This window comes from Camelus ferus, chromosome 26 (assembly GCF_009834535.1).
Source record: "Camelus ferus isolate YT-003-E chromosome 26, BCGSAC_Cfer_1.0, whole genome shotgun sequence".
Classification (NCBI taxonomy): domain Eukaryota; kingdom Metazoa; phylum Chordata; class Mammalia; order Artiodactyla; family Camelidae; genus Camelus; species Camelus ferus.
The window spans coordinates 13,560,100-13,588,066 of record NC_045721.1 but is presented as its reverse complement, the minus strand read 5'-3'; the positions used below and the strand labels follow the sequence as shown (position 1 = coordinate 13,588,066).

Genomic DNA, 27,967 nt, shown 5'->3' with positions numbered 1-27,967 from the left:
AAAAAAAGAGATTCCACAAGTCCTACTTTGACAGGAATGCTGTTTCCTGTTCTGTTCTGAACTCTCAGATACATCATTTTCAGCTCATTCCAAGAATATGCACTTTAAATTTCCTGAAGAAAATTGTCAATTATCTCTTCTTTAAGAAAGGTAAAATGAGACTCTTAGTGATATAATTAGATTCATTTATTAAGTATGCTTGAGTTAGAATGCTAGGTCTTGAATTAATGAGTTATAGACAACTTTGGACTGGTTTTAATCAATCAGGAAGCTAAAGCAATTCTAATCTGGTTTAAGACTCAATAAACCAGTGAGACTTGAGACCCTGCCATCTTCTGTAACATCCTTGCAGTAGACGGGCCATTTCACATGGAGTAGTCCCAAGTTTGGGGTAGAACTGCAGTTTTCATTTATAGATTCATTGGATTTGAATAGGACCCAATCCTACTCTACTTCTAATGGAAGCCACTCATTGACAGAGAGCAAGTCAAATCCAAGAGGAGCCATGAACATCACACATATCACCAATCTCATTTGGGCCAATAGGAATAAACACTTAGATTGTAAGAGTTTCCTGCCCTACTTCCAGGTGGGAGAATAGTGCCATCTCTTATTCTTTGTACTCAGGAGACCCCCTTTGTTCTTTATTTTTACTTTTTTTTTTTTAATTTTGATTTTTATTTTCTTAGTATTTAATTAGTATAGGGGCCATCCTTAGCAATTTGGTAACTTCAGTTTTTAATTATGTCTCATGTTTTATAAATCCCTTTTGCTCTCTTTTTCCTAAGACTCAATTCCCATCCCCAGATTGATGGGGCTTCTCTGGACATACACATCTGGGTTTCCCCAGCTGTGGCAGGATGCCTGCCCTCTCTTTCAGAGTGGAGACAGCCACGCCATGAACTATCCCCACTCAGATGTAGCAGTATCGGAGCTGCTTCCTTCTAAATACAGGACCTCATAACACAGCTTGAATTTCACTGACAAAAATTCCACTTTATAGTTGGGCTTCTTTTCTCCTATGATCCCAGGTGCTTTTGTTCTTAATCCCTTCTCCGGAAACATTTCTGAAGTGTGGAACTCTGTTGGTTTCCCCTTTCAGCTCACGTCTAGCCATCTGTCAGTGAGTTGGTCTCTCAAGAGCATTTCCTCTCCTTGCCACAGGTCCGGGTCTTTGACTCCTGGTCTTCCTCCCTCTGCAGTTCATCCATCCAGGGTTGTCCCCTGACACCATTATCAAAGCAATGTGGTCACACTCACATTGAGATCTGCAGGGGCAGCTAACAAAACCCCCCTTGTTAAGCTAGCTCCCAGTCCTCCTACTCTTTCTGTGCTCCTCCAGCCTCATTCAGCTGCAACATATTTTTCTGGAGTGGCTCAGGACGCTCTTTGGGCTCATTCACTCCCAGACAGAAGAATTATAAGAAGCACTAGAAGTCTCTTTCCCTGATCTGGTCATCACTCTTAAGTGCCCCTCAAAGGAAATCTGAAAATGCAGGTACAGGGAAAATGCCATTACCTAGGCAAGGGTAGAGGTTCAGACCACATGAAATTTGAATTTAATTGTTCACATATATTTTTCTCTGTGACTTTGCCCGCATTTGGCCTCTTACAAAGGAAGAGAACCTTAATCTATCGTCGCATTTCTGATGCAAGATGTGAATATCAAGGAAGTTTCGCTAAATCCCCACAGCAGTTCAGAAGTTAATGATTTGTAAGTAGGTTATGGAGCCACCAATTCCCTGTTCCCCAAACCATGCTGTGATCTTTGGAGACCTTTACTTAGTACATTTATGACCTCAGGGTGTCACTGTAGGAGCAGGGAAAATTCACTCTGATGAACTCTCATTCCCTGAAGTCTTTGTTACAGTTCCAAGCAGAGAGTTCTGGAAAACTTGCTCTCCAATCTAGCGATTGGAATGAAATAAACTCAGTTTCCTTATGATGGGAATGTATATGAGTTTATAAATGCTTGCTTTCTCTCCTGATCTTTTTTCCCCATAACAGCAGGCTTTTGTAAAGATTTACTGTATCCTGGAACTAGCTAAGCGCTCTACAAGGTTCTAAAGGACTCCTACAAAACCCTATGGACTGACCTTGTTAACACCTTGGTTTTAAAGATGAGAAAACTGACACTTATAGGGATAGTACCTCCACTTTTTCAAATTCTTATTTAGAGTTTAAAATTATCATCATCAAGTGGTTAGTAGATTTTATAAAAGAATTTTTTTCCTATTAAGGTACTTCAAAGTACTACATTAGATGTGAAAATTTATATATATATATACACATATATATACACACATATTATGTTATATACATATGTATGTCATTATAAAAGTCTTCAGAATAATAAAAAAAAGTTTTAATCTGTGCCCATTTTTAGCTCCTATCCTAGCAAATATATCTGGGCTCTGATGCACAAACTTAAAAAAGAATTTATAAAAGTTTACTTGATTAATTAATATTCCAAGGAAGGTATAAGAGCAATTCTTTGCTTCAATAATGATACAAATTTAGGCAAAGGTCCAGGTTGATTGTCTACTCGTGACTCTGGGAGTTAATCAGTATTAGTTCTGAAAACTACCATATTTCTGCTCCCAGTTCATGCCCATTAGTTAGGAAAACCATTTGCTAAAACTTATATAGAGATTCAGCTCGTGAGTATCATTACCTCTGTTAGATGTGGCTACAGTAGAAAATGCCATTGACCAAAGTGAAAAGATTATGATTGTACTCTGCTTACTGAAGTGTTCCACAGTGAGAAATCCAGTAACCAGGAAACCTAGCCTTCCTTTCCATCACCTTGCTCCTTTGTTCAGTTTTGTTTGTGCATTTCATGGGCTGGCATACATCACTACGTGGACCCCATATATTGGGGCTTTCCTCCTACCCTGAAGTGCTACTGAGGCCAAAATTTTTAATAAAATTATTATAATTTATAGATTATAAATTAGTAAATAAGTATAACTTATAGATTAGATTAGATTATAATTTATAGATAGTTAGGTTTTTATTACCCTTGAAAAATAGTCCTTATTTCAAATGCTGCTGTATCATTTGTTAAATTCAATGAGACTTTCCCATTTCTTCTTCATCTATACAATCTAAAATATTTCCTCATCTTGATTTAGTGTCAGTTGGAGTTCAGCATTATGTAGATGGAAAATGTGGGCCAACTATCTGGCATTATTTAATGTGAGAAATACATCCATTTGCTTAGATTTATTCTTAGCATAAACTCTGTTTTCTTAAAGCTAAAAATTTGGATGAATACTCAATTTTGAATCAATTGATGAAATAATAGAAAGTAAAATTATGCTGCAAATTTTCTCTTTAATAAAAGTATAAAGGTGCAAATCCAGGTGTTTTGCTTCCCTTGGATCAGTTCATTTTTTTCCAGATCAAATCTCTTAAACACCCGTTGCTTGTTCTTGATGATAATAGGTCAGGAGCATATAAAGTATACAATCCCATACAAGATTATCATCTTCTATGAACACAAAATAAAATTACTCTATTATTCACCTTTATTTGTTTCTTAGTATTTAGACCACACTAATGGTGTTTGCACAGAATCAATCAAACACCTAACAGTCACTCTAGTAGGTACGAGAAGACATACTTTGGTCTAAATAACACATTTTTATTAAAGTTTTGAAAGGTGTTTCTAGATCATTCTTTACAGAAACTTTCATAGAAATGCTAAAAGCAGACACACAAAAAGGGAAGGACACCATTCAACTCAATTTTAGGTAGTCACTTAAGCAGCAAGGAACTAAATTAATTTCTTCCTCCACTGCACAGTGGTTCAAATGGAAGGAAAATTTTTGAGAAGCAGAGAACGGAGTGTCTTCTTCCCTCATTATCCATTTTCTTCATTGAAGATTGCACGAGCTTCAGTGGGTTTTACTGTAATTGGCCATAACTGTTTGGGATTAAGTATCACTATGGAAACATTGCTATGAAGATTATTATACATGTGTTTTGGAACATTCCCACTATATAAAAATATATATTAACATTAACTTCTTTTGTTGTTTATAGAACTTTTTATTTTTTGTCATAGTTCTTAAAAAGTATACAATTCAGTGGTTTTTAGTATACTCACAAAGTTGTGAAACTATCACCCCTATCAATTCTAGAACATTTTTACCATGTCAAAAAGAAACCCCATATCCATTCGCAGTTTATTCCCCAATCCCTCCCTCCCCACCTCCCCCCATCCCTGGCATAATATATCTACTTTCCATGTCTACATATTTGCATATTTTGAACATTCCATGTAACAGGTTCACAAAATATTAACATTAACTTTTTTGTGTGTGAATATGAAAGAATGAAATTTTTTTGAAAACAGAGTATGTGGATATTCAGATTTGGTAGATAATGATCAGCAATTTTCTGAAGTATTTGTATCAATTTATAGTCATGCTATCAGGGAATTAGCCTTCAGGTGCTCTTCATTCTTAATAATTTGGTATTTTCTGCCTTTTTCATTTTAGCCCATCTGTTATATGTATGACTTTAATTGGTCTTTCTCTGATGACTAATCCATTTGTGCATCATGTAAAACGTTCATTGGCTTTCAGATATCCTCGTCTATGAAATGCTATTTGAGTTTTTTCCTCCATTTTTCCATTGGGGGGTATTTTGCCTTTTTGATTTGTGGGAAAGTTTTTTCTGTGTTTTGTATAAATTATTTGTCAAATAATGTATAGCAAGTATCTTCTTCCAGGATAGTAGTTGGCTTTCTCTCTCTTACCTCTTCTTTAACTTTGTGCCTTTCTAAAGGAATCTTTGCCTTCATCAAGGTCTTGAGGGTATTCTCTCATATTTTCTTTTAAAAGCTTTATTCTTTCAGTTCTGTATTAAATCTACAATACAGCTGGAACTTATTGTTATATTTTGTATAAGAGAGATTTGCTTAGGTCTGTTCCTTGTAGCTCTCTAATTAACCTGGCCCCGCTTACTGAAAAGACACTCTTTTCCCAGCAGCACCACAGTGCAACCTGTGTCACACATCAAATGACGCTCTATGTATGGGTTTGCTTCCGGGCTCTTGTTCTGTGCTACTGGTCTTTTTGTTGTCCTCTTTAAATATCTCACTCATCATGAAGTTTTCACCGTATTATTAGCTAATATCTCAAACATAGAACCCATTCAAAATCTACTTTTTTTTTCACATTAAGTGCAATTTTGTATTTCAGAACACTCAATAATTTAAAATTTTCAAATTTTCGAAAATATTGCAAGTTGAGTATATGCATTTATATCTCATTTGCTCTTATACATCATATTAGTATACTGTTGGTGGAAATGTAAACTGGTGCAGCCACTAAGGAAAACATTATGGAAGATCCTCAAAAAACTGAAAATAGAACTATCATTTGATCCAGCAATTCCACCCCTGGGCATATATGCAAAGAAAATGGAAACACTACTTCAAAAAGATATATACACCCCAATGTTCATACACCATTATTATAGCCAAGATATGGAAACAACCTAAGTGTTCATCAATAGATGAATGGATAAAGAAGATGTCATACACACACACACACACACACACACTGGAATACTACTCAGTCATAAAAAATAATGAAATCTTGCCATTTACAGCAAGTAGATGGACGTGGAGGCTATTAAGCTAAGTGAAATGTCAGACTGAAAAAGACAAATATTATATATAATATATAGTATATATTATCTATCACCTATGTGTGGAATCTAAAAAATAAAACGAATGAATATAGCACAACAGAAACAGACAGGTATGGAGATCAGACTAGTGGTTACCAGTGGGGAGAGAAGGAAGGAGGGGCAAGATAGGGGTAGAGGATAAAGTGGTACAAACTACTATATATTAAATAAATAAGCTATAAGGCTATACTGTACCGCACAAGGAATATAGGCAATATTTTATAATAACCTTAAATGGAGTATAAGCTGTAAAAATACTGAATCACTATGTTGTACTACTATGAATTACTATGTTGTAAAATTAATATTATATTGTTAATCAACTATACCTCAATAAAAATTGTCATAATAAGAAAACATGCAATTCTTAAAAATAACCAAACTTTAGAGTTAGAAAGGAAGGGAAAAGATCTTAAAATATCCATAATATTTAAGTGAATTAAAGAGGGGAAAAAAGAAAAGTGAAGAAAGGAAAGAAGAAAAGAAGACACTGTAGAGCTCATGGGTTTAAAAATCTGTGTCAAGATTGTAAAGTATTGCTTAACTAAGAGAAATTAAGTTTAGGATGGAACTCACTTCCTACTAATATGGACAAGCCCACTCAGGATTTTGCAAATAGATCAGGGTCCAGGTAAAATTCTGAAGTCAGATTTGTCTTCACTACTTATTATGGCCTTTTGAATTGCTTCTGTCTTCTCTCACCCAGTGCCCATTACCATCTCTTGCTCTCTAACCCATTTATCCCATCTCCACAGCAGCCACCAGGGGAGTTATGTGTCTCTTTGACCCAAGGTCCTGAATATGCTGTTACTGCTGAGACATCACTTGCTACTCTCTTATTCAGTCATCTTGTTTCTTGCCCCAAGTCCCCTCCTATGCCCTGAATGATTGATGATGATGAATTTTTCTGCTGCATCTACTGTTCACCAAAATTCTCTGCAAAATGTCTTCTGGGCTCTGATTTCCCTCTGGAATCTAATTCCAGCTGCTTTTTATTGTTCAAGTTGACCTCTCAGATTTTGATCTCTTTTAAAAAAGTTCTTAATTATTTCTTAACAGTGAGCATTTATTTTTCCTCCTCTGTTTTGGGTTATTTGTATAGATTTGGTACAGGAAGAGAAGACTTCAACATACAATCAGTCTGCCATCTTGAATTGGAAGTATTGTCTATGTTTCTTTTTTAAAATTGAAGTATAGTTGATTTACAACATTGTGTTAGTTTCAGGTGTACATTGTCTTTGTTTCTTGAAAGAGCCACACCTGAAACAAGGTGATACAGTGAGGTGACCATGAGAATGCACCTCTCAGATCTCTGACTACAAAGATCAAATTGACTGACGTCAGGACTCCTTCCTGAAATCCAAGTGTTCACACTGAGACCATGCTTTCTATAAGCTGCTCACCAACAATTGCCAGTGATACCAAGGCAAGCTGGGAAGACACAGGAGTCCCCTGACAGACAACTCTGATGTATCCCCCAATGGCCTTGAACTTTCTTGAGAAACTCACTGCAGTCTAGGAAGCTTCCCTTACCAGCAAAGGATCTGACTTCTCACTTCACTTTCTTGCTGATTTGGAGGCAACAACAAGGCTCCTAGACAAAAGGGACACATGGAAAGAGAGAGGAGTCATGTTCCAATCAAGGTCAACTTTTGTCAGGGAGAAAGAAGTTTTCCTCTACCGTTCTATAGTCTTCTGGCTGGTCTGAGAGTTAAATTGACGTGAGATAGATTAACAGGAGAAAATCAAACTGAAGTTTAATAACATGTATACATGGAAGAGACTCAGGAAAACTGAGTAACTCATCAAAATGGCAGAAACCCTCAGCTTAAAGACAAAAGAGGATGTGGTTTGGGACTTCAAAGGGGTGGAAAGCAAATCACATCACTTGGAAAAGCAAATGTTTGGTAAATAAATGTTTGCTGGATCCTGAAAAGACAATAGGATACAGAGAGGAGTTTTAACAAACTTTGCTAGATTCCTCCCTGTCTAAACACCTAGTTCATCCTGACTCACCTATGCTGATGCTCCATTCCTGGAATAGGTCCGCTGTCTACATTCTTTTAGGCAGTTGGGGGAGGGTCAGTGTTTTCTTCTTCAGTCTTTTGGGCCTTGATTGCTTTCAGTTCAAAATAATCCACATACCAAAGAGACATTTTGAGGTGACATGATTTGCTCCCCTACATTTTCAAGCTGAAATTACAAATCACGTGAGGAAAATGAACATCAAGAAAAGATAAAATCAAGAATAAGAAGCAAATGTTTTCAAAATGATTTTTTTTTATTTTAAAAGGTGTACATAACTTTAAAATATGTTTAAAATCTTTAGAGATAAAGGGAAGAATAACATATGGAAAATAAACAAGAAAATATGAAAAAATTCTCCTAAATAAGGCCGATATATATTTGTTTTACTTATTTTTCATACTTCTGTAAGAAGAAGAATAAATATATATTTAAAGCATTAAAATTATGTAGAAGATAGGTTTGGAAGCTCCTAGATACAAGTCAAAGAATAGTTCTGGGAACAAAAAAGCTGAAATTGAAGAGAGAAAGTTAGAGATTTCCAGAAAAAAAGAAAGATACGAGTTTTGCAAGAACACACCATGTAATGAGAAGAATTGGAAAAAAATCACACCCACATACATGTCATTGTCTACAGAACACCAAGAAGGATAGAATGATAAAAAGCTGACAAGGACAAATGAGATAACCAGGAAAAAAACATAAAATTACTGTGTATTATTCATCCTGCATCTTGGGCTGCTATAATAGCAAAACACCAGGTGACTTAACCACATACATTTATTCTCACAATTCTGGAGGTGAGAACTCTGAGATCAGGGTGCCAGGATGGTGGGTTCCTGGTAAGGGTCCTCTTTCTGACTTGCAAGTGGCTATGTTCTTGCTGTGTGCGCACATGGCGGAGAGAAAACACTGGTCTCTTTTCTTTCTCTTAAAGGCACTAATCCCCCCACATGAATTAAGCCAAACTCCTTTCTTCCTATTATTTTCTAACTCCCAAATTTGGAGTGGAAGGAGGAGCAGTATACATTTTTTCTAATTGCATTGTTGAATAAGATTTGAGTCTTTAAAACCAACAATGAAATAAATTTGATAGAATTGGTGTGTCTGAACTTCCGGAGTCTACTTTGAATGTTTACAGACAGAATTAATTTTATAAAGGAAGAGGCACAAGGTGTAAGAAATCCTCAGAAGGAAGGAAAAGCCTGAAAAAACATTAATACTTGAACAAAAACCAGAACTTTGCAATTCTGTGAGAAAAAGGCTGGCTGGGGGCAAAGCAATCTCAGAAGCCAGGGAATTAAAAACCAACTTGTCTTTTAATCTCTGTGCACACATCTGGAAAATGTTGAGCAAATGCTATCGTGGTACCATGGGCAACTGTCAATATTGATATTGCTTATAGATAAAGGAAACTCAAAGTGTAAAACAGGCTAAGCAAACCAACTTAACTATGTCAAAGAATTCCAATTCAGTCATTTTTGAGAACTACTCCACCTTGCCTTTGATTAAATGTGTCATTCAATCTGTATCAGTTTAATTTAATTATAAATTATTTGATTTTAAAAATGGGTGTGTTTGTATTTAGTTTCTTGATCACAGCCTATACAGTGATACCATCTTGCTGGTGGAGTTCAGTCAGTCAGAGCAATGTGTTTAGAGTTGTTTTTGTCATTGTGTCTGATATTTTAGAAGAAAATTGTCCATAAGTAACATTTTTCTTCACGTAGACTGTCATGACCATATCTTAATTCTGTTGTTTTCATAATATGTACAGCCTGCCAACTGGATAAAACACCATTTCCCTGTCTTATGAAAATGCTATCATTAGAGATAAATTTGTAGCATTCACCATTATATTAGAAAAGAAGGACAAATTTATCCTGAAGAATATAAAAGAAAAGGCATAATAAAGATGTGACTAGAAATGCATGAAATTAAAAACAAAAAACAAACAAACAAACAAAAAGAAGTCAATCTAACCAAAAGTTTTTTCTTTGAGAAGAAGAATAGAATATGTAATACTCTCACCAGACTAATCGGTATAAAAAGGGAGAACACATTAAAAAAAATGGTGAAGGGGGTCAAAAGGTACAAATTTCCAGTTATAAAATAAATATCATGGGAATGTAATGTATAGCATGATGACTGCAGTGAGTAACACTGATTGCATGTTTGAAAGTTGCTAAGAGGGTAGATTTCAAAAGTGCTCATTACAAGAAAAAAAAATTTGTAACTGTGGATGGGGTTGGATGTTAACTAGACTTATTGTGATGATCGTTTTGCAGTATATACAAGTACTGAATCATTGTGTTGTACATGTGGAACTAATATACTATTACATGTCAACTGTACCTCAGTTTTTTAAAAAAGTCACTAGATATCTCAAAAAAATACTTCATCCTAGTAACTTCATCAATCTTCCTGAAAAAAAAATAAAGGAAAAACACAAATAATAAATATCTAACATGATATCTAGCAGTTGATATCCTAAAGACTTTAAAAAATAAGTGGGAAATATATTTTTATGATAATACATTTGAAAACTTAGAAAAAATAAATAAATATCATAAAAGACACAAACTAACAAGCTTCACATTGGAAAGAATAGATAACCTGAAAAGCCCTTTAACTTTTTATTTAATTGAAGTGTAGTAATGTACAATATTATATAATTACAGGTACACAGTATAGTGATTTACAATTTTTAAAAGCTATGTTTCTTTTAAAGTTGTTATAAAATATTGAATGTATTCTCTGCTGTAAATATATATCCTTGTAGTTGATTTATTTCCCTGATGATTAACAGTGTTGACCATCTTTTCATGTTGTCTATCTGCATCTCCTCTTTGGAAAAATGTCTTTTCAGGTCTTCTGTCCATTATTTAATCAGCTTGCTTTTGGGGGGGTGTGTTTTGTTTTTGTTTTTGTTTGATGTTGACTTATATAATTTGTTTATATATGTTGGACATTAACCCCTTTTGGTCATATTACTTGCAAATATTTTTCCCATTCATTAGGTTGTCTTTTCATTTTGTCAGTAGTTTACTATGCTGTGCAAAAGCTTTAAGTTTAATTAGGTCCCATTTGTTTATTTTTGCTTTTACTTCCTTTAAGAGACAGATCCAAAAAATATTGCTGTAATTTACATCAAAGAGTGTTCTGCCTTTGTTTTTCTCTAGGAGTTTTATGGTTTCCAGTCTTACATTTAGGTCTTTAGTTCAATTTGAGTTTATTTTTGTATGTGGTGTTAGGGAATGTTCTAATTTCATTCTTCTACAGATAGCTGTCCAGTTTTCCCAGCACCACTTGTTGAAGACACTGTCTTTTGTCCATTGTATATTCTTGCCTATTTTGTCATAGACTAATTGGCCATAAGTGCATGGATTTATTTCTGGGCTCTCTCTCCTGTTCCATTGATCTATGTCTGTCTTTGTGTCAGTACCATACTGTTTTGATTACTCTAGCTTTATAGTGTACTCTAAAGTCAGTGAACATGATTACTCCAGCTCTTTTCTTTTTTCTCAAGATTATTTTGGCTTTTCAGGGTCTTTTGTGTTTCCATATAAATTTTAAAATTATTTTTTCTGGTTCTGTGAAAAATGCCATTGTCTTGTCTTGTTCCTGATCAGAAAAGCCCTATAACTTTTAAAGACATTTAATTAGTAGTTAAGAGTCTTCTCACAAGAGGAACTATTTATAGATCTATTCTGTCAAATTCTACTAAACATTTTAGAAAGAAGTAAACCAATTATACTCAAAATCTGCTAGAAAATACGAAAGGAGAAAACACTTACCATCTGATTCTATGAAGTCAACATTACTCTGATACCAGAACCGAAGAACACTACAAAGAAAGAAAACTACAGACTAATACTTTTCATAAACCTAATCTTAAAATTCCTAACAAAATATTAGCAAATTTAATCCAGATGTATAAATAAGAAGGATGTGCTTCATGACCCAGTGGAGTTTATCCTAAGAATACAAGTATGATTTCAGTTTCAAAAATTAATATAATTTGTAAGATTAATAGGCTAAAATGAAAACCCATATATCCATAGCAATACATACAAAACAAGGCTTTTGATAAATTTTATCACCTGTTCACACTAAATTTTTTCACCTAAATTAGGCTAGAAAAGAATTACTTTAAGCTCATAAAGGACAATTAGAAACAAAAATAAGCAAACAAAACTTTCACTGAGTGCATATTTAATGGTGAAAGACTGAATCCTTTACCCCTAAGTTCAATAGCAGGGCTAGGATGTCCATCCTTACCACTTCTATTCAATATCATACTAGAGGTCATGTCTAGTAAAGTATGGCAATAAGGAAGTAAAATTCATATACATTGGAAAGCAAAGGATCTTTATTTACAGAACATATAATTATTTGTAGAAGAAATTTTGTAAAAACATGCAAAAACTAAGAGAACTATTAATGAAAGTCAGCAAGATTTTAGAATACAAAATCAATATACAAATGTTGATTGCATTTTTATATACTAGCAATGAACAATCTGAAATGGAAATTAAAAATACTATTTACAATGCATCAAAAATGTGAAATACTGAGAGAAGATATTAAACAGAGGTTGCACAAAACCTGTGCACTGAAAACTGTACAACATTCCTGAGAGAAGTTTTTAAAGACCTAAATAAATCATTTGTGATACATACTGTGCTTGTGGGTCAGGAGACTTGATACTGTTTTGTTCTGACCTAATTATCAATGACCTCTTCATAGTATGCCAGGTGTCAATTAACCTGGCAATAATTATACATATATTAATTATATAGAAATACTTAGAATAATAGTAACATTAATATTTATGTAATATTTAAGTTTGCAAAAGGCCTTTACATGTTTTCTGATTTGATTAGACACAAACTACGGTTGAATGAAAGCTATCATAACTACATACTTGAACAAATGAATTAATGGATGCCATCACTGTTTAGAAACCAGTAAATAGAAATTAATCATTTAGGTTACTATTATTTTAACATAAGCTCAGATAATGTTTAGTGTAATCTAATACACTCCAGATCTATTACTGCTCAAAAGTAAACAAAGGAACAGAAATCAGAAGGTCCAGTCTCTACTCTTCAAAACACCTCAGTAATTAAACAGGAATGAGAATAATGGTCATTGGAGAACTCTAATAAATAAGAGAACACATTGGGTTTTTTTCTTTCTTTTTTTTTTTTTTTTTTTTTACCTGAAATAAAATTTCCCATTTCTATCAGTAATACCAGCGGGACTTTATTTTAAAAATTAAGAATGAAAAATCCATAGCAAACACAATCTTAATATACTATCCTTTGTCTTTAATTCATATATGTGAGTTTAGCATTCACTCAAATAATTTTTACACTATTATCTCAGTTTTTATCTTTTGTATCCTGAATCACTTTTTCTTACTAGCATCAATTGATTACATTCTTTTCATGGCCCCTGTTCAATGAAATGCAGAGTAAATTTAGAAGTTCCTGCCTATGTTGCTGAATAATAAATTCTCATTGATGAGTCTACATTGATGATGGTGTGTGATCCATTAGGTTTTCTCATTAGCTAAGTGATTTCCCACACACAACCCTCCCCAGCACGTGTCATCTAAATCCATGCCTCAGCTAATTTGCAAATCACTACATATTCTAAACCTTTAGGTCATTTACAAACTGTCAAACCTCAAATACCGAAGAAAGTCTACTGTCCCTTTTCTTATGCGGGCCAGCCTTCTCTTGACCTTCGGATTCTTTCTATCACTGGATAAAGGTTACAAAGTAAACTTCTTAGACATGCAAACTTACAGAGCATATGTTTGAGGGCACCTCATTTTGCTATCTTTGGAAAGACAAGAGGAATATATGTGGGCTCTAGTGACCCATAATGAGTAATAGGTAAAACAAATTCAGCAGTGACTCTGCAGGCAAAAAAAAAATTCAGAAAGAAGTTAAAGAAAGAAAGAAAGAAGTTCAGTATCATAACAATAGGAAATTTTACTGCATGTTACACATGGATATTTAGAAAGGGAAGAGTTATAAAGATGATGAACATTCCTTTCTAGTATGGCTTTTCAAATTAGTAGAGAAAGAATAAACCAGTTAAAGAGGGGTAGTGGCATATCTGAGTAATATTTGGGAAAGAAAAGCTAGATCCTTCCTGTACACCAACAAAGAATAGAAAACAAATATTTTTTTAAAAAATAGAATAAGTGTTAGTTAACAAATTTTGTTACTTAATTTTGATGTATAATGAATATATAGGAAAGTAGAGTTGTCCTTTAGTATGTATGGGGGATTGGCTCCAGGACCCCTTATAAATAACAAAATCCTTGGATACTCAAGTCCCTTATATAAAATAGCATAATATTTGCATGTAGCCAGTGCACAACCTCCTGTACACTTTAAGCCACCTCTAGATTACTTATAATACCTAACACAATATAAATCCTATGTAAACAGTTACTGATGTGTGGCAAATTCAAGTTTTGTTTTTTGGAACTTTCTGGAATTTTTTTTCCCCTGAATGCTTTTTATTCTTGGTTGGATGAATCTGTGGATGTGGAACCGGAAGCCACAGATTTGGAGAGCCATCTGTAGGGGAAAAAAAAAACATAGTATGTACAGTTTAATTAATTTTTATCAATTATTATTATTATTATCACCTATGGAACCACCCGTCAGATTCAGAAATGTATATTTACACCCTCTCAAAAGCCCACCATCTTCCTTTTGCCAATAAGAACTTCCCCAGAGGTACAGAGGTAACTACTAGTATGACTTTTGTGATAAATATGTATTTGTGATAAATACATATATACAGCTCTAGACTAGAGTTCAATTTTACCTGTTCAGAGTTTTATATGACTAAATCACATTGTATTATTTGAATAATCCTTAAAAAAAAGTATATAGATAGATAGTTAGATATAAGATTAATCTGTGCTGTTTTCTACATCATTAGTTTGCCTGTTTTCATTGCTGAGTAATACAAACCACTGTAATAATACACTAAAACAGTAGTCCTCAAAATATGGTCTGCTGATCCCTTGGGTTCTTGAATCCCTTTTGGGGAGTCCACAAAGTCAGAGCTTTTTCATTATAATACCATGATGCTATTTGACTTTTTCACTCTGTTTCACTGGCATCAGTGTTACAAGGTCACAGGGAAGTAACGTTGCTGGTGTTTTTATGTGAGTCAAGGCAGTGAAACCAAACTGTCATGGTAGCCATCATAGTCTTCAGTGCCGCCCTTTCACAGAAACAAATGATCTGGCCAGTTTTACTAAAATGTACCCATCGTGAAGCCCTAAATGTTACTAATTTTTTTAAAAAACACTACACACTTTCAAAATATTCTGCATGATGAAATGAGAATATGTGAAGCACTTTGTCATATACCAAAATATGAAAGAAAAGTATTTGTGCAGTTGTTTACATTGTGAGCTAAACTAGCCACTTTTAAATGAAACACTAGTTTTACTAGAAAGAACAGCAGCAGACAAAATATGGTTATTCAGACTGGAGTATTTGACAGACATTTTCTCCAAAAAGAACAAAATGAGCTTACACTTCAAGGGTAAAGATTGAAACATATTGGTTACCAGTGATGTAGTTTATATTTTTAAGCAAAAATTTTGAAAATGTGAACCTGACAGATTTCCGGTACTTACTGACTTTTCTAATGGGATTAGTAGTGTTATTAAAAAATGTGATTTAAAAAAATATTGTATAAAGAAGCATATAAACATTTGGGAGATTTACATAATAAGCTATATTTTCTAAATGACTGTACATGACATTACAAATTCAAGTGAAGTAAAATGTCCATTCAAAGTTCAAGACAGGTCAATAATTTTTAATGGAACAGACTGTAAAATTTCATTATTATGGCTTAGATTCCATGCTGCAGTTAACTTTTAAAAAACTACTACTCATCAAATTTTGGTGTCATATCAACAGAGAATATTTTTTAAATATTTCTCATTTTTCCAATTATACATCTGTGTGAGACTGTATTTTCTTTTGTATACTTCAATTAAATATTTTATCAGTTGAATGCAGAAGCTGATACGAGAATCTATCTTCTGATTAGTCAGACATTAAATTAAAAAGATGTACATTTTGTACAAATATAAAGCAATAACAGTCTTTCCTTCATGGGGAATACACTTATTTTTTAGTAAAATAAGATATTTATGATACTATGCAATGGATTTATTATTACCTTAAATACATTTTACATCTTCAATTTTAATTTCTAGTATGGTAAATGTTGATAGACATAACTCACATAAAAGCTCTTTGGGTCATCAATAACTTGTAGAAGTATAAAAGATTCCTGAGATAAAAAGTTTGGAGAACCAACACACCACAATATATATTAATTCTATTCTTAATAGACATTTGAGTTTATTCTAATTGAGGCTTTTACAAAAATGTATGTTTGAATACAAGGGTTATATGTCTCTTAGTGCACATGAGCAGGAACTTCTCTGAGGTATTTTCATGGTTGATTGTCAGTCTGGCTACAGACTGCCCAGATTAAACATTATTTCTGAGTGTGTCTGAGAGAGTGTTTCTGGATGAGATTAGCATTTGAACTGTATACTCAGTCAAGTAAATGGCCCTACCTGATGTGTCCATTGGGCATCATCCAATCCATTGAAGGCCTGAATAGAACAAGTGGCAGAAATGTTCTAGCTCCATCAGTGAGGCAGGGGAAAAGGGCTGACTTCCTCTTTCCTCTACCAGGATTTCCACAGTGGCTTCCCTGCTTCTCAACCCTTCAGACTCAGACTGAATTACACCATTGGCTCTCCCAGGTCCCCAGCTCACAGATGGCAGATCATGGGACTTCTCAGCCTCCATCATCACGTGAGCCAATTCCTCATAACAAATCAAGCAGTCTCTCTCTCTCTCTCTCTGTATATATCTCCCACTAGTTCTATTTCTCTGGAGTACCCTGACTAAAACAGAAATATACTTAGAAATAAAATTACTGAAATATTGTATCTTCTATTAACTAGATAATTATATATATAAGTATATATGTATAATTCATATAATCTGGATATCAGATTTTTTTCACATTAGGTATGCTACAAATGTATTCTCCCACACTAAAATTTTTATTTTCATTGTCCATTGTCATAAAACATTGTTTATATGATACTGAGTTGGGAAAGATTCATTTTAAAAAGTCATGAAATAAAACCATAAAAGATTGATATATCTGACTACATAAAAAGTTTTTAAAATGATATTATAAAATAGCATCAACAAACATAACCAAAATGCAAAAACGAAAAAAGGAAATAATTATAATACTCGGAAAACCAAGAATCATTATCCTTGGTACAGAAATACTAATAAAATCAATAAGGATAAAAAGAAAACAAACTTCTATTCAAGAGACTACATGATGGACAAGTAATAGATAAAATGAATGTAAGTAACCAGTGCACTGAGAACATAGGTTAACCTCTAACCCTCATCCTAGCCCTCACACTAGCCCTAATCCTAGCCCTAGCCCTAGCCCTAACCTTACCTTTACCCTAATCCTAACCCTAAACCTTACACTAACACTAACCCTAAATCTAAACCTCTAGCCCTCTTCCAAGCCCTAATCCTAGACCTAAAGCTAACCCTAACCCTTACCCTGACCCTAGCTCTAATCATAGCCCTAACCATAAACCTTACCCTAACCCTCTAACCCTCGTCCTAGCTCTCACCCTAGCCTAATCCTAGCACTAACCCTAATCCTTATCCTAACCCTAACCCTAGCCCTAATCCTAGCCTTAACCCTAACCCTAACCTCTAACCCTCTTCCTAGCCCTGATCCTAGCCCTAATCATAGCCCTAACCCTAACCCTAAACACTAACCCTAATCCTAACCCTTACACTAACCCTAAACACTAACCCTAGCCCTAACCTTAATCCTAAACCTAAACCTAACCCTTACCCTAAACACTAACCCTAGCCCTAATCCTAACACTCAACCTTACCATAGCACTCACACTAGCCCTAACACTAACCCTAACCCTAGCCCTAAGTTTAGCCCCAACCTTAGTCCTAACCCTAGCCTTAATCCACTGTTTTGATAAACTGAATTTTATTTTTGAAATAAAAATATTTTTATCTTCCATGCTATTTAATTAAGAATCCCATGTATAATAATAAGTAAATTACCATAAGAAAATAAAAATGTTTAGTTCCTGGAATACATTGAGGATTCTATCATGCCTTTCTTAAGTAAATAACTCCATGTATCTTTATTGTATATCTTTTTACTAGCTGATTTAAACTCTATCATTGAAGGTCTCACCTTGCTTATTGTATGAATATAGCAAGAGATTTGGGTGCAAAGTGTTTATTTTGAGATGTAAATATAATCATCTCAGTAACCAATTTTCTAACAATTCTTAATCTGCCTCAGCTAGTAGATATATTAAAATGTAAGAAATAGAGTGTTTTGGGTATAGGGTTTGGAGCCAGGCTGGAATATTTGATATGCCCATGTCAGCCACAGTAAAAACAAAATAAAATGCCAAATAAACAAGCAAAATCTCTTCCATATGATGTAAAAACAGCCAGGCAAGACTGTTCCTTTTGGCTAAGGAATTCTTGTGTAAATTTATTGTAAGCATGATGACAGATGGGAAAGAACTCATTTAAATTAAAAAAAAAAAACCAAAGTTTGCCTTGCAAAGGAATTTTCTTAAGATAGTTTGTATTCATGTCTAAATGGTAGAAGACTCAAGATTAAGCCGTTTCTATTACAAAGAAAAACGCAGTTTTGAGCAGTTTCCGTGAGTTCCATTTCCTCATTTTTCTGCATCCTCCTTCTCTTTGAACTATTATTCAAAAGGTGATGTTGCTTTGTGTCCTTTGTGGGGTTTCTTCACTTTGGCTGATGATAAAAAGTTGCCATTTCTCTTGCCCCTATTACCATGTTCGTTGTTCTCCTTGGTTGGGAGCTTTCTGGATGACGTCCTAGTCCTGCAGAGAGCTGCAGGACTGCATCAGATCTGCTCAGGCATCTGAGCCTCATTAACAACGTTCTAACTATTCTTTCATCACAAATATGGCAAATTAAGGTGTTTACCTCTAAGTCTCTAAGGATTGAGTGAATATTTTTAAATGGATCATAACTGAAGATCACAAAGCATATCTCATATTCGTATGACATATCTAATGAAGAGAAATAGAATATGACCAATTTTTATGTAAAAATTCATTTATTCATACTGCCCATGATTCATTAGAGATAGTAAGCCATTTATAATGTCACCATTGAGATCGTGTAAACTATTGAACTTAGAACTCTTAACAACTGAATTGGGAAAAATAGAAAACGTCCTAGGCAATGGTGATTAGCCAGAGAAGAATAAATCAGTATTCTTGGGACTATCTGGTTTCTCTACAATGACTTCTACTTTGTTATCATCACTATTGTCATAGGAGGAACTCTGACTAATGTCAGCAGCAAAAAAATACAGCCAAAGACTATCTGGTCCCTCACAGAATTAGTGGGAAGATTGGAAAACCCAGGCTTGAGAGGTAAAGTAGGCTGAGCACACAGGCCCAAACCACCTTCAGTCAAGGACGATGCTTGTAGCATCACCAGCACGGGATTCTTGATAAGAAACCTTTCTCTGAACTCTCATTCCTACCATTGCTATGAATTGTTTCTTACCTATCCTAAGATTTTGTCTTGTTTTCTCAGGACTCAGAATTCAGGCAGGATTGAGTCACTGGCATGGCCTGAGTCGCAGCCTGCACTCCAGGTATCAAGGGGAAGAAGACAAAGCTCTTTGAGCTTCTCTCAAAAGATACGTACTCACAATGGGGAATCAGCCAGCAACAAAAAGGGTCTCTAACGCTGCTGAGTCAACTTTTTGGACCCACTTTGGTCATCACGATCATATTCACAAGGAGTACAGTGCTGCAAAGAATGGTCAGTTAATGAACAATTTGGGTTCTAATTCAGACTTGGTCCTTTACCATCCTCATGAAACCATCCTCATGATTTTGGCTTAAGGAAGTTCTCTGAGCCTTTGTTTTCTTAGTTTTGAACTAGAATAATATTATTCTGTTTAGAATATAAGGTTGTTATAAGGAATAAAATGAGATAGCACATGTAATATTTCTTTCATTTTTTTCCATTCAAAAATGTGTAAGATCTACTAAGTGTGAGACCAAAAAAAAAAAAAAAAGTAATGATGTATGCCCTAAAAATATCTTGAATATTATTATTAACATTTTTAAATCAAAAATACGTTGAGAATATGCATGTTCTTATTTGTTATTCTATTTGAAAAGCAGGTGAAGAGTCAAACAACACTATGTTAAATAAGAAATTTAAGGAGAACAGAAAATTGATGCTAGAGTATTCCCAGCACCTGCCCCTTCTCCTCTTCTGAGCGATATTCCTTATCCTAATTCAGCCATTTTGGGGGCAAGAGTTGGCATTCTTATAAAACCCCACCTCCAGGGAAAAGTCTAGTGGATGGGTCTCTCATCAAATTTAACCAATCAGAGCCCATTCCTGAAGCCTTTAAACTTGGAATCGTTTATAAAATACGCTCCTTGATCAGAAGCAATGCTGTGTGGGATCCATCAGTTTTGAATAAGGGATACCCTGCATCTGTTGACCGGTGCTGGGAAAAACAGGAAAGGCAAATTCACATCCTAAGCAAGTGTTTGTTCCAGTGAGGACTGAACATTCCTCCCTGAAGAGGCCATATTAGGAGGTTTCAGTGTCTGCCTCCACTGCTGAAATCTTGGAAACTCGTTAGCGACATCCAGATTGTCCTCGTTGAGAGAAAGCCCATGTGGCCCAGGTCAGGAGTCATTTCCATCTCTGTTGCAAGGTTCCTTTGCATATGTGAGCCTAGGGGAAGAAACTGGCTGACTTTCATCAGAGAACGTCATTTTGTCAGATTGTTAGTTCTCCACGGTGCATGCCCTCTAGTGGACTTTATCTGGGAAATGAGTGTTTTCACACTTGCCCGTTCTGAAAATTTCATTCACATACCCCCAGAATCGCAGGTTTACAACATTAATATTTGATTGTGCCCTGATCTTACTAATTCTCCCAACGACACAGTATTGCTTTTTACTGTCCTGGTGGGGAGGGGTAAGTTCAGTGGCTTCTATTTTCAGCCTTTCCACCATAAGAGCTTTTGCTCGATAGATCAGGAAACCAGTAAGAATTCTGCCGAGTGTTAAATATATCTATTCTTAGTAACATTTTGTAGTTGGTGAAATACGGGTCTGTAGTCCCTTAGGATCCACTATGAGATGGACTTGCGCCAAGACAGGCCATAAGTGCATGAAATGGCATGAGTTCTGAGCCTCTACTTAACAGCCACCAGTAAATCACCTTGGTATATATTACTGCCTTAGGGCCCTCTGGAGATGGTATCAAAAGAGGTTTATGATACAGTCCTTGTTAATAAACAGAGTTGTTTTCCCAGAACCCCTGTATCGAAGTCCTAACCCCTAGTACCTGACTGCTGGCCACCTCGTGCTTTTTTATTCCAGCCACGCTGGCCTTGCTTTGGTGTGTGGTGCTCTTCACATTTCTGTCTTTTTCAGGCATTTGGATGCACTCTTTTCTCCATCCCAGATAGTCTTTCTCCCTTTTCAGCAATTCAGTTTCCACTCCCTCTTCAGATGGTGAGTTTTTCTGAGCTGTCAGACCACATTGATGTTCACTATTGCTTTTTGCCTCACCATGGAACACCACCCTGTTCTTACCGTCCCGTCTTACCGTCCCATGCCCACGGGGGGTGCCGGGAATTACATTGCTCACAGTTACCTCCCCGTTACAGTTCCTGGTGAGAGTTGGCTAAGCAGTGGTGCTTTGGAGAGATTTGGAAGACGAAAGAGGAAGCCCTTTATTCTCCGAAAGCCAGTGCAGGCCTCTCAAACAGCAAGAGACAGGTTTGAGCTTTGGAAGCACTCCTGGAAAGCAGCGGCAGCAGCTTCTGAAGGTATGGGAGGAACGGAGATGTACAGATGAGGAACTGAGCATGTTCACAGACACTAAGCATCCATGTGGCTTCGTGGAAAGAACACCACAGAATGTAGATTCTGGTTTATGCCCTGTCCTGGGCCAGGTGACTCTAGATAATTTTTTTTTGAAGAATCTTTAAGTTCTCTCATTTTAAAATGAAGTGTTTTGCTATGAGGAAAAAAGACTCTGGTATGTATGAAGTTGCCGTGAGGTGGGGATGGTCAGTGGGCCGCGATTCTCTGAGCCGTAGTATAAAGTCCTGTTCTCTTTTTCAGCCCCTAGACTGACATCTCATAAAGATTCCAGGGGACTTCTGGGTAAGAATCTGCTTAATGATTTTTGCTCAGGCTTCAACTAATTGACACTTGGACCACTTTTAAGCTTCTTTAAACCACGTAAGTCTGTCGCTTTAATTCTGAAGCCAGACTTCCCTAAATTCAGAGCAAAGTGCATTCGTGTTTTTAAAAACAGCACTTAAAAATGAGTTGGCATTTCCTTTTTTTCTTAACTGGCACTTTGGGGCCTCTTTAATAAGACATGAATCACAAGGAAGGGTGAATGGGTCCTGTTGCCCTGGGGAGACGGCCAAACTTGCAAGGGACTTAGTCACTGTACCCTCTGCCCCCTCCACTTCCCTGACTATTCAAGGAGTGTGTGATTTTGTGGGGCTTGGCTCCTCTTTCTGGACGTTTAGTGTGACTTTTTATTTTTTGTAGAAAACTGGAGGTGATCTATCAGGTGTAGGAACTGAGGTACATAGGCCTGTTCGTGTGAAGTTTTCTGATAGCCTGGCTAGGAGTTGAGCTGTGTTTCATATTTGCTGGAGCTGGAGCTCTCACAGACTAAAATGTCCTCCAGTGTCCCTTTTTTTGACTCCTCTGTAGTTTTGGGGTTTCTCTAGAAACTTCCCTTAAAAAAAAGAACTCTGCAGCTCCTCCAGCTGTAGTGGTCACGGGAACCCATGGATGAGGGTAAGGTGTGGGGGAGGGGAAGTGTTTCAGAACTGCTCAGTCCCAGTCTTCCTGGGTCCTCCTCCCTGGACTGTGACCCACACAGGGGTTTCTTCTCTGCCCCCTCCCCCTTAAGTTGGGTGGAAGGAAGCTGGAGTAGGGTCAGTGCCCCTCAGCTGCCTGGGTGCTGTAAGATTCTGATAAAGCCTTTCCCCTAGAGAGTAAGGCTTTATTATGGAGAATGAGCCAGGTGTATCTAAAAATGGTTACTCCCGCCTCCCTCTGCCGGAGGCGCCTGGGTGATTTTTCTTACCTCTTCACTGTAAGAACCTGGTGGGTTCCTTGGGCATAAAGCCCAAGGAAGTCTGGGGGTCTCCCTAAGGCAGCAGCCCCCAGGAGTCTCTCACTCACACATTGGCCCCCACTTAGACTCCAGCAATTCGTCAAAATCACGCTTTAAGCCTTCTCACCAGTTTATGATTCTGGTGGCTTCTGCTCCAGGTAAGCTGAATGCAGCTGTGAGTTTATGTATTTATCCTGCTAAATTTGGTTGGGTTTGCCCTGAGACCTCAGTTCTCTGATGGTTCCAGAAAAAGTCACTGATACTCAGGTTGTTCAACTTTTTTTCTTAATGTAGGGACTTCCAAGGTCTTTAGTTATTAGGATTGGAACTGGAGTCTCCCATGCACTTTCTTCTTTCTTTTAAAAACCAGCAGAATGGTAAAGTGCATTGTTTCTCCAAGGAAAATAAATATATTGGTCCCTCTACCTCACTGAGTGTTGAAATATTATTTTATTATAATTATATGTTAAATCACAGAGACATAGATTTAGACCTAAATTCTATAGGTCTATAGTTCTCAACCAACTTTTGGTTAGAAATATATTTTGCAAATACAAAATTGTAAATTAAGTTAAAAAACCCTACAAAAATTCTAAAATTTTAATCACCAGCATCGCCTTAGAATCGTGTGGCTGAGCAAGAAACTTTTTGATAAGATTAACAAAAGGAAGATATGCTGGACTTAGTCTGTTACGTATTTTTAAACTTGTATTTAAAACTTGTATTTATCTTACTATGTAATTATTATTTTGAGTTCAAAATATGAAAAAGCATTATCTTTGCAAATGTGTCACATAAATATATGGTATCATGTGCCTTGTAATGACCTGTTGCAATTTTAGACATTCAAAAGTGTAACTTAATGGGTGTAAAATATGTCTTCCTTTGAGTTCAGCTTGCATGTCTCTACCACAGTGAGCCTTGTGAGACTCAAGTCAGTTCTTCCAACCCATTTCTTTGATTCTGAAACTTTATTTGAATATTAGGCACAATATCATATAGTCTTTACTCAAGACAAATACATCTACAAGCAGCAAAAATGAAGTCATTGAAATCCTGTGGGCATAACTGATGGGAAAGCACCTATTTTGAAGATGTGGAACGTGCCCGTGTTAGTGGTTCATTTTCAATGTAGCATTTGTGATAGAGGCTCCTGAGAATACACATACTGTTCTCAGACTGAGAAAAACGTGATTTTGCCAAGTTTTGAAATCAGACTTCATCGGATTTGAATACCAGCTCTGATGACTATGGTCTTGACAAGTTTACTTACTATCTAAGCCTCAATATCTTAATCAGGAAAATGACCTGACAAAGTTGCTGTGAATTCAAATGAAACAATGAATGTCAAGACTAATTCCCTCCCCCTGTTCTCAATTTAGTTAATCATTAGCTTGACCTGAACATTTTCTACCGGATTGCCTGGTAAGGTATCTTACATATAGTAAGACCTAATAAATAATATCATATGATACATTATATGATATATACACATTCACAGAGGGCTTTTTTTTTTTTATTTTGAATGAATGGTTGGATTGCCTGAGGAATGTGGAAATAATCAAACAGAGAAGTGGTTAGTGTTGTGGAAGTAAAGATATTTACATAATATAGAGACATCCTAGAAATACATCCCACTCTGACAGAAATAAACCTCATTAGGATAGAATTTTGGAAAGTTGGTGTTTTAGCTTGTTATTTCCAGAGTCTGACTTTTCTAGTCATGTAGAATTAACAGGGGTATCCAAATTTAACAATCTACCAAGGATTTCTTGAACTCTAGATTTTTTTAAGACCCTCAAAGGGCCATATTCTATAAGATGTGTATGGAAACAATTATAAAAGAAATAGTGTGGCTTTGGATGTTAGTCTCCATTCGTCTTCACTAAGAATGTGGTGAACTAGTGTGCTTAGGGAATAGTCTCATGCTGGCCCCACCTGGGTCCGCTTCTGAAATCCATTACCCTGTCTAAAAGTGCCTGGCCAGAATTTGTGCTGTTTCAGCACCCCTGTCACTAGTGCTGTTAGCCTGTGCAGTAACGACAATGGCTGTGTGATACTGCTTTCTTTCCAACACTGCATACTGCATACTTCCTGCATTCTCTCTAGAAGGCATGTTTTCTGGGGATAGCGTTTTGTGGTGCCCGTGGGCATGGCGAGATCATTTTGTCCATATTTTGGTAGAACGTTTGACCCTTCCTATTTGGAGCACCAAAACATGTCCATGGAATATAAACTAAACACCTTTCCCCAGAAAAAGTCAGGAATTAGTTCTAAAAAACTTAGCTAATTAATGTAATGTTGTTTGGCTTTTTGTTTTTTTAACATGTGTCCTACTGGAACTTGAATGTGATTAAATAAATGAGGTTAAAAGGGTAAAACTCTGAGGGAGGTAGAAGATGAAGGCCATTCCTTTCCTCTGATCCCATGCTAAGACCCCTTCCCTCCACTATACTCCTGGGGAAATAAACAGCTTCTTAGGTGCTCAAAAGAGACCTGTAGATAATGCTAATAACATCAGTATAGACTGCTGAAGTGAGCAATATTGGATTACTACCTTTACTTAGTGAGTGTCTGTATCCTTTCCTCCTGTGTTTTGCATTTGAAGCTACAGATAAGGGCCACTGGAAAAAGATTAAGAAAAACAAATCACTTAAGTGTGAAGTCTTCCCTCAGTGTTACATAGTGCAAAAGAGATCTTGGGAATTAATGGAGGATAAGGAGATTACTAGAAGATAAATGATATGAGAATCTAGAAGGCAGACATATCTTATAAAAAGGAAGAGTCATCTGCTATATATTATGTACCCTGTTACAATCACTCCCATTTCTTTTTCATTTCACTTCTCTTTTTCTTTTGTAATGTCCTAGATAGGAAGAGGAATGAGTTATCTGACAAATTTAGATTTTGCAAACTTGTGCACTGAGGAGAGTACTATTGAAATACATTGTTAAGAAAGATTTTCAACACACAAATGTGTCATTTCCTTTCTTCATATGCCCTGCTGAAATATTATGTGATAAAGCTTTGAGGTTTCAGTTGTTAAGAGAGGGAAGTGGATAAATCAGTGCTGCCGTCTTTGGGACACACGGTAAAGAAAGTTCATTATAACGGTTTTCCCCAATTGCTTCTGTTGAGTATATATGTCCACTCTGTGTCTTTTTGTGTGTTGATGTGTGTGTGTGTGTTTATGTGTGTATGTGAGATATGATATATATATATGTGTGTGTGTGTATGATCAATACTTTCTGGTAGAATTTTTTTAACCTACCATTAATAATTTGATTTGCCTGTTTGAATGATTAAAAAAAATAGAGCTTTCTGCTAGGTTTTCCATGATTAAAAAAATGTGTATGTGTGCATAAATATATCTGTATATTTTGTACGTTGAGTCAGCAAGAGGTTTTTTGTATATAATTGTGCATATTTGATTTAAGATTATTGCTTTATTTTTAAAATATGATTCAATGTATTTTAATGCATCTCATCTTCTTACTTGTCACGTAATACTTGTGACTTTAATCTAGTCCTTTTTATTACCTTTATTGCTCATGTAGCAAATATTGCCTGGGCAGTCACTGTGGGCACTTAACTGAGCTAGAAGTAGAGAAGGGATGCAAAAAATAAATAGAACTACCATGGGAATACAGGAGAAGCCAACATTCCTTCAAGGGGAGAAAGAATTATTTTTTAAAAATCTTCATGGAGATGCTAGAATTGAATTTAAGTGCATCTTGAAGAATGGTTACAATTTACACAGCATAGAACGGGGGTTAGCATTCTCCTTGGCCATGTGAGAGTAGTGCCAGAAAAGCCATAAAACCGAAATGATAAATGTTTTAGACAGTGATTAGAAGCTGATATTCTGGTGGTGCACGGCCTACATTCAAATCCCAGCTCCCCCACTGCCTCGCTGTGTAACGTTAACTGGTCACTTACACATTTTAGGTTTTGGTTTCTTCCAACCTTATAAAATGGAGAAAATACCTCATGGAGATGCTATGAGGATAAAGTAAAGAAAGTTCATATTTTTTAAAAAAATGATATTTTAAAATAATGTTACTTCATTTATTGGTGAATTGCTATATACTGGTCAATTAAAAATATTTTTAACCATCTTAATAATTTTTAAGTTGATATTATAACAATATTTTATGTATACATATATAAAGAATCTGCAGTCAAATAAATTAAAATATTTGCCAAAGGGCACATAGCTAGGAGAGGACACAGCCAACAGTCAAGCCTAGACCTCACATGAAAGAACTGACGCCCTTTCTCCTTCGCTACCAAAGGTGAGTGTCAGGGATAATATGTATGTTTCTGTTTCTTACCTTAAACCCTGGCATGGCTCTGTTCCTTACGTGGACAGCTGTTGGTTTCACAGACACGTTAATTTAATTTTCACTTCATATACATTTTTAACTGTTCACACAAAATCAGAGTTTTTGTTTTTAAATAATAAGGTTACAAAGTTATTGTTTACCCCAAATCTTAACAGTGAAATTAACATTGAGAGTTTGATGATAACTCTGAATAAGAAGTAGTCTTAGAAAAAGAATAGTCATTAAATATATGTTACATAAAAAAGTTTCATATCTAGATAGATATGATACCCTGGGGATGTATGAGCAATTGATATGAATAAACAAAACCCCAAAAAAATAAATAATAAAAAATTACATGGAAATATCCCTTCCACACTAAAAATTTAAAAATGAAAATGAAAGCTACTTTTGAGGTGTCATTTAACTCTTCTCAAAATCTAAATGGTTCCAAAATAAACCTGTTAGTGAATAGTGGTGAATTTGGTTTTAAACATGTATGTCTGAAATCTTTGTAAATGTGATGATCTTTTTAAAGAGCAGTCAGTCAGTAGATACTAAGAAGTTTAAGACAGTTTTCCTGTCACCT

At 35.6% G+C, this 27,967-nt stretch overlaps 1 protein-coding gene and 1 long non-coding RNA gene across 7 annotated transcripts in view; both read left to right on the top strand.

The window, feature by feature from the left end:
- Positions 1-16,556: 16,556 nt before the first annotated feature.
- LOC116660065 lies at positions 16,557-21,562 on the top strand. Of its 2 annotated transcripts, XR_004315430.1 has the most exons (3): positions 16,557-16,613; positions 19,465-19,695; positions 21,339-21,562. It is a non-coding gene; the product is annotated as an uncharacterized LOC116660065 (long non-coding RNA). The 2 variants fall into 2 exon arrangements; XR_004315429.1 differs by lacking the exon at positions 21,339-21,562 and having other exon boundaries at positions 19,465-19,882.
- A 154-nt stretch (positions 21,563-21,716) lies between these two features.
- The window catches only part of MSR1 (macrophage scavenger receptor 1), a 64,279-nt gene continuing 58,028 nt past the window's right edge, over positions 21,717-27,967 (top strand). The window contains exons 1-2 of one of the 5 annotated variants that reach the window (XM_032468674.1): positions 26,105-26,144; positions 27,262-27,348. In XM_032468674.1, the coding sequence (XP_032324565.1) occupies positions 27,311-27,348 (38 nt within the window). In that variant the 5' untranslated portion in view covers positions 26,105-26,144; positions 27,262-27,310. Of the gene's footprint in view, positions 21,737-26,013; positions 26,145-27,261; positions 27,349-27,967 lie in introns of those variants that run through there. The other 4 variants (XM_032468678.1, XM_032468676.1, XM_006191592.3 and 1 more) reach the window with 4 other exon arrangements.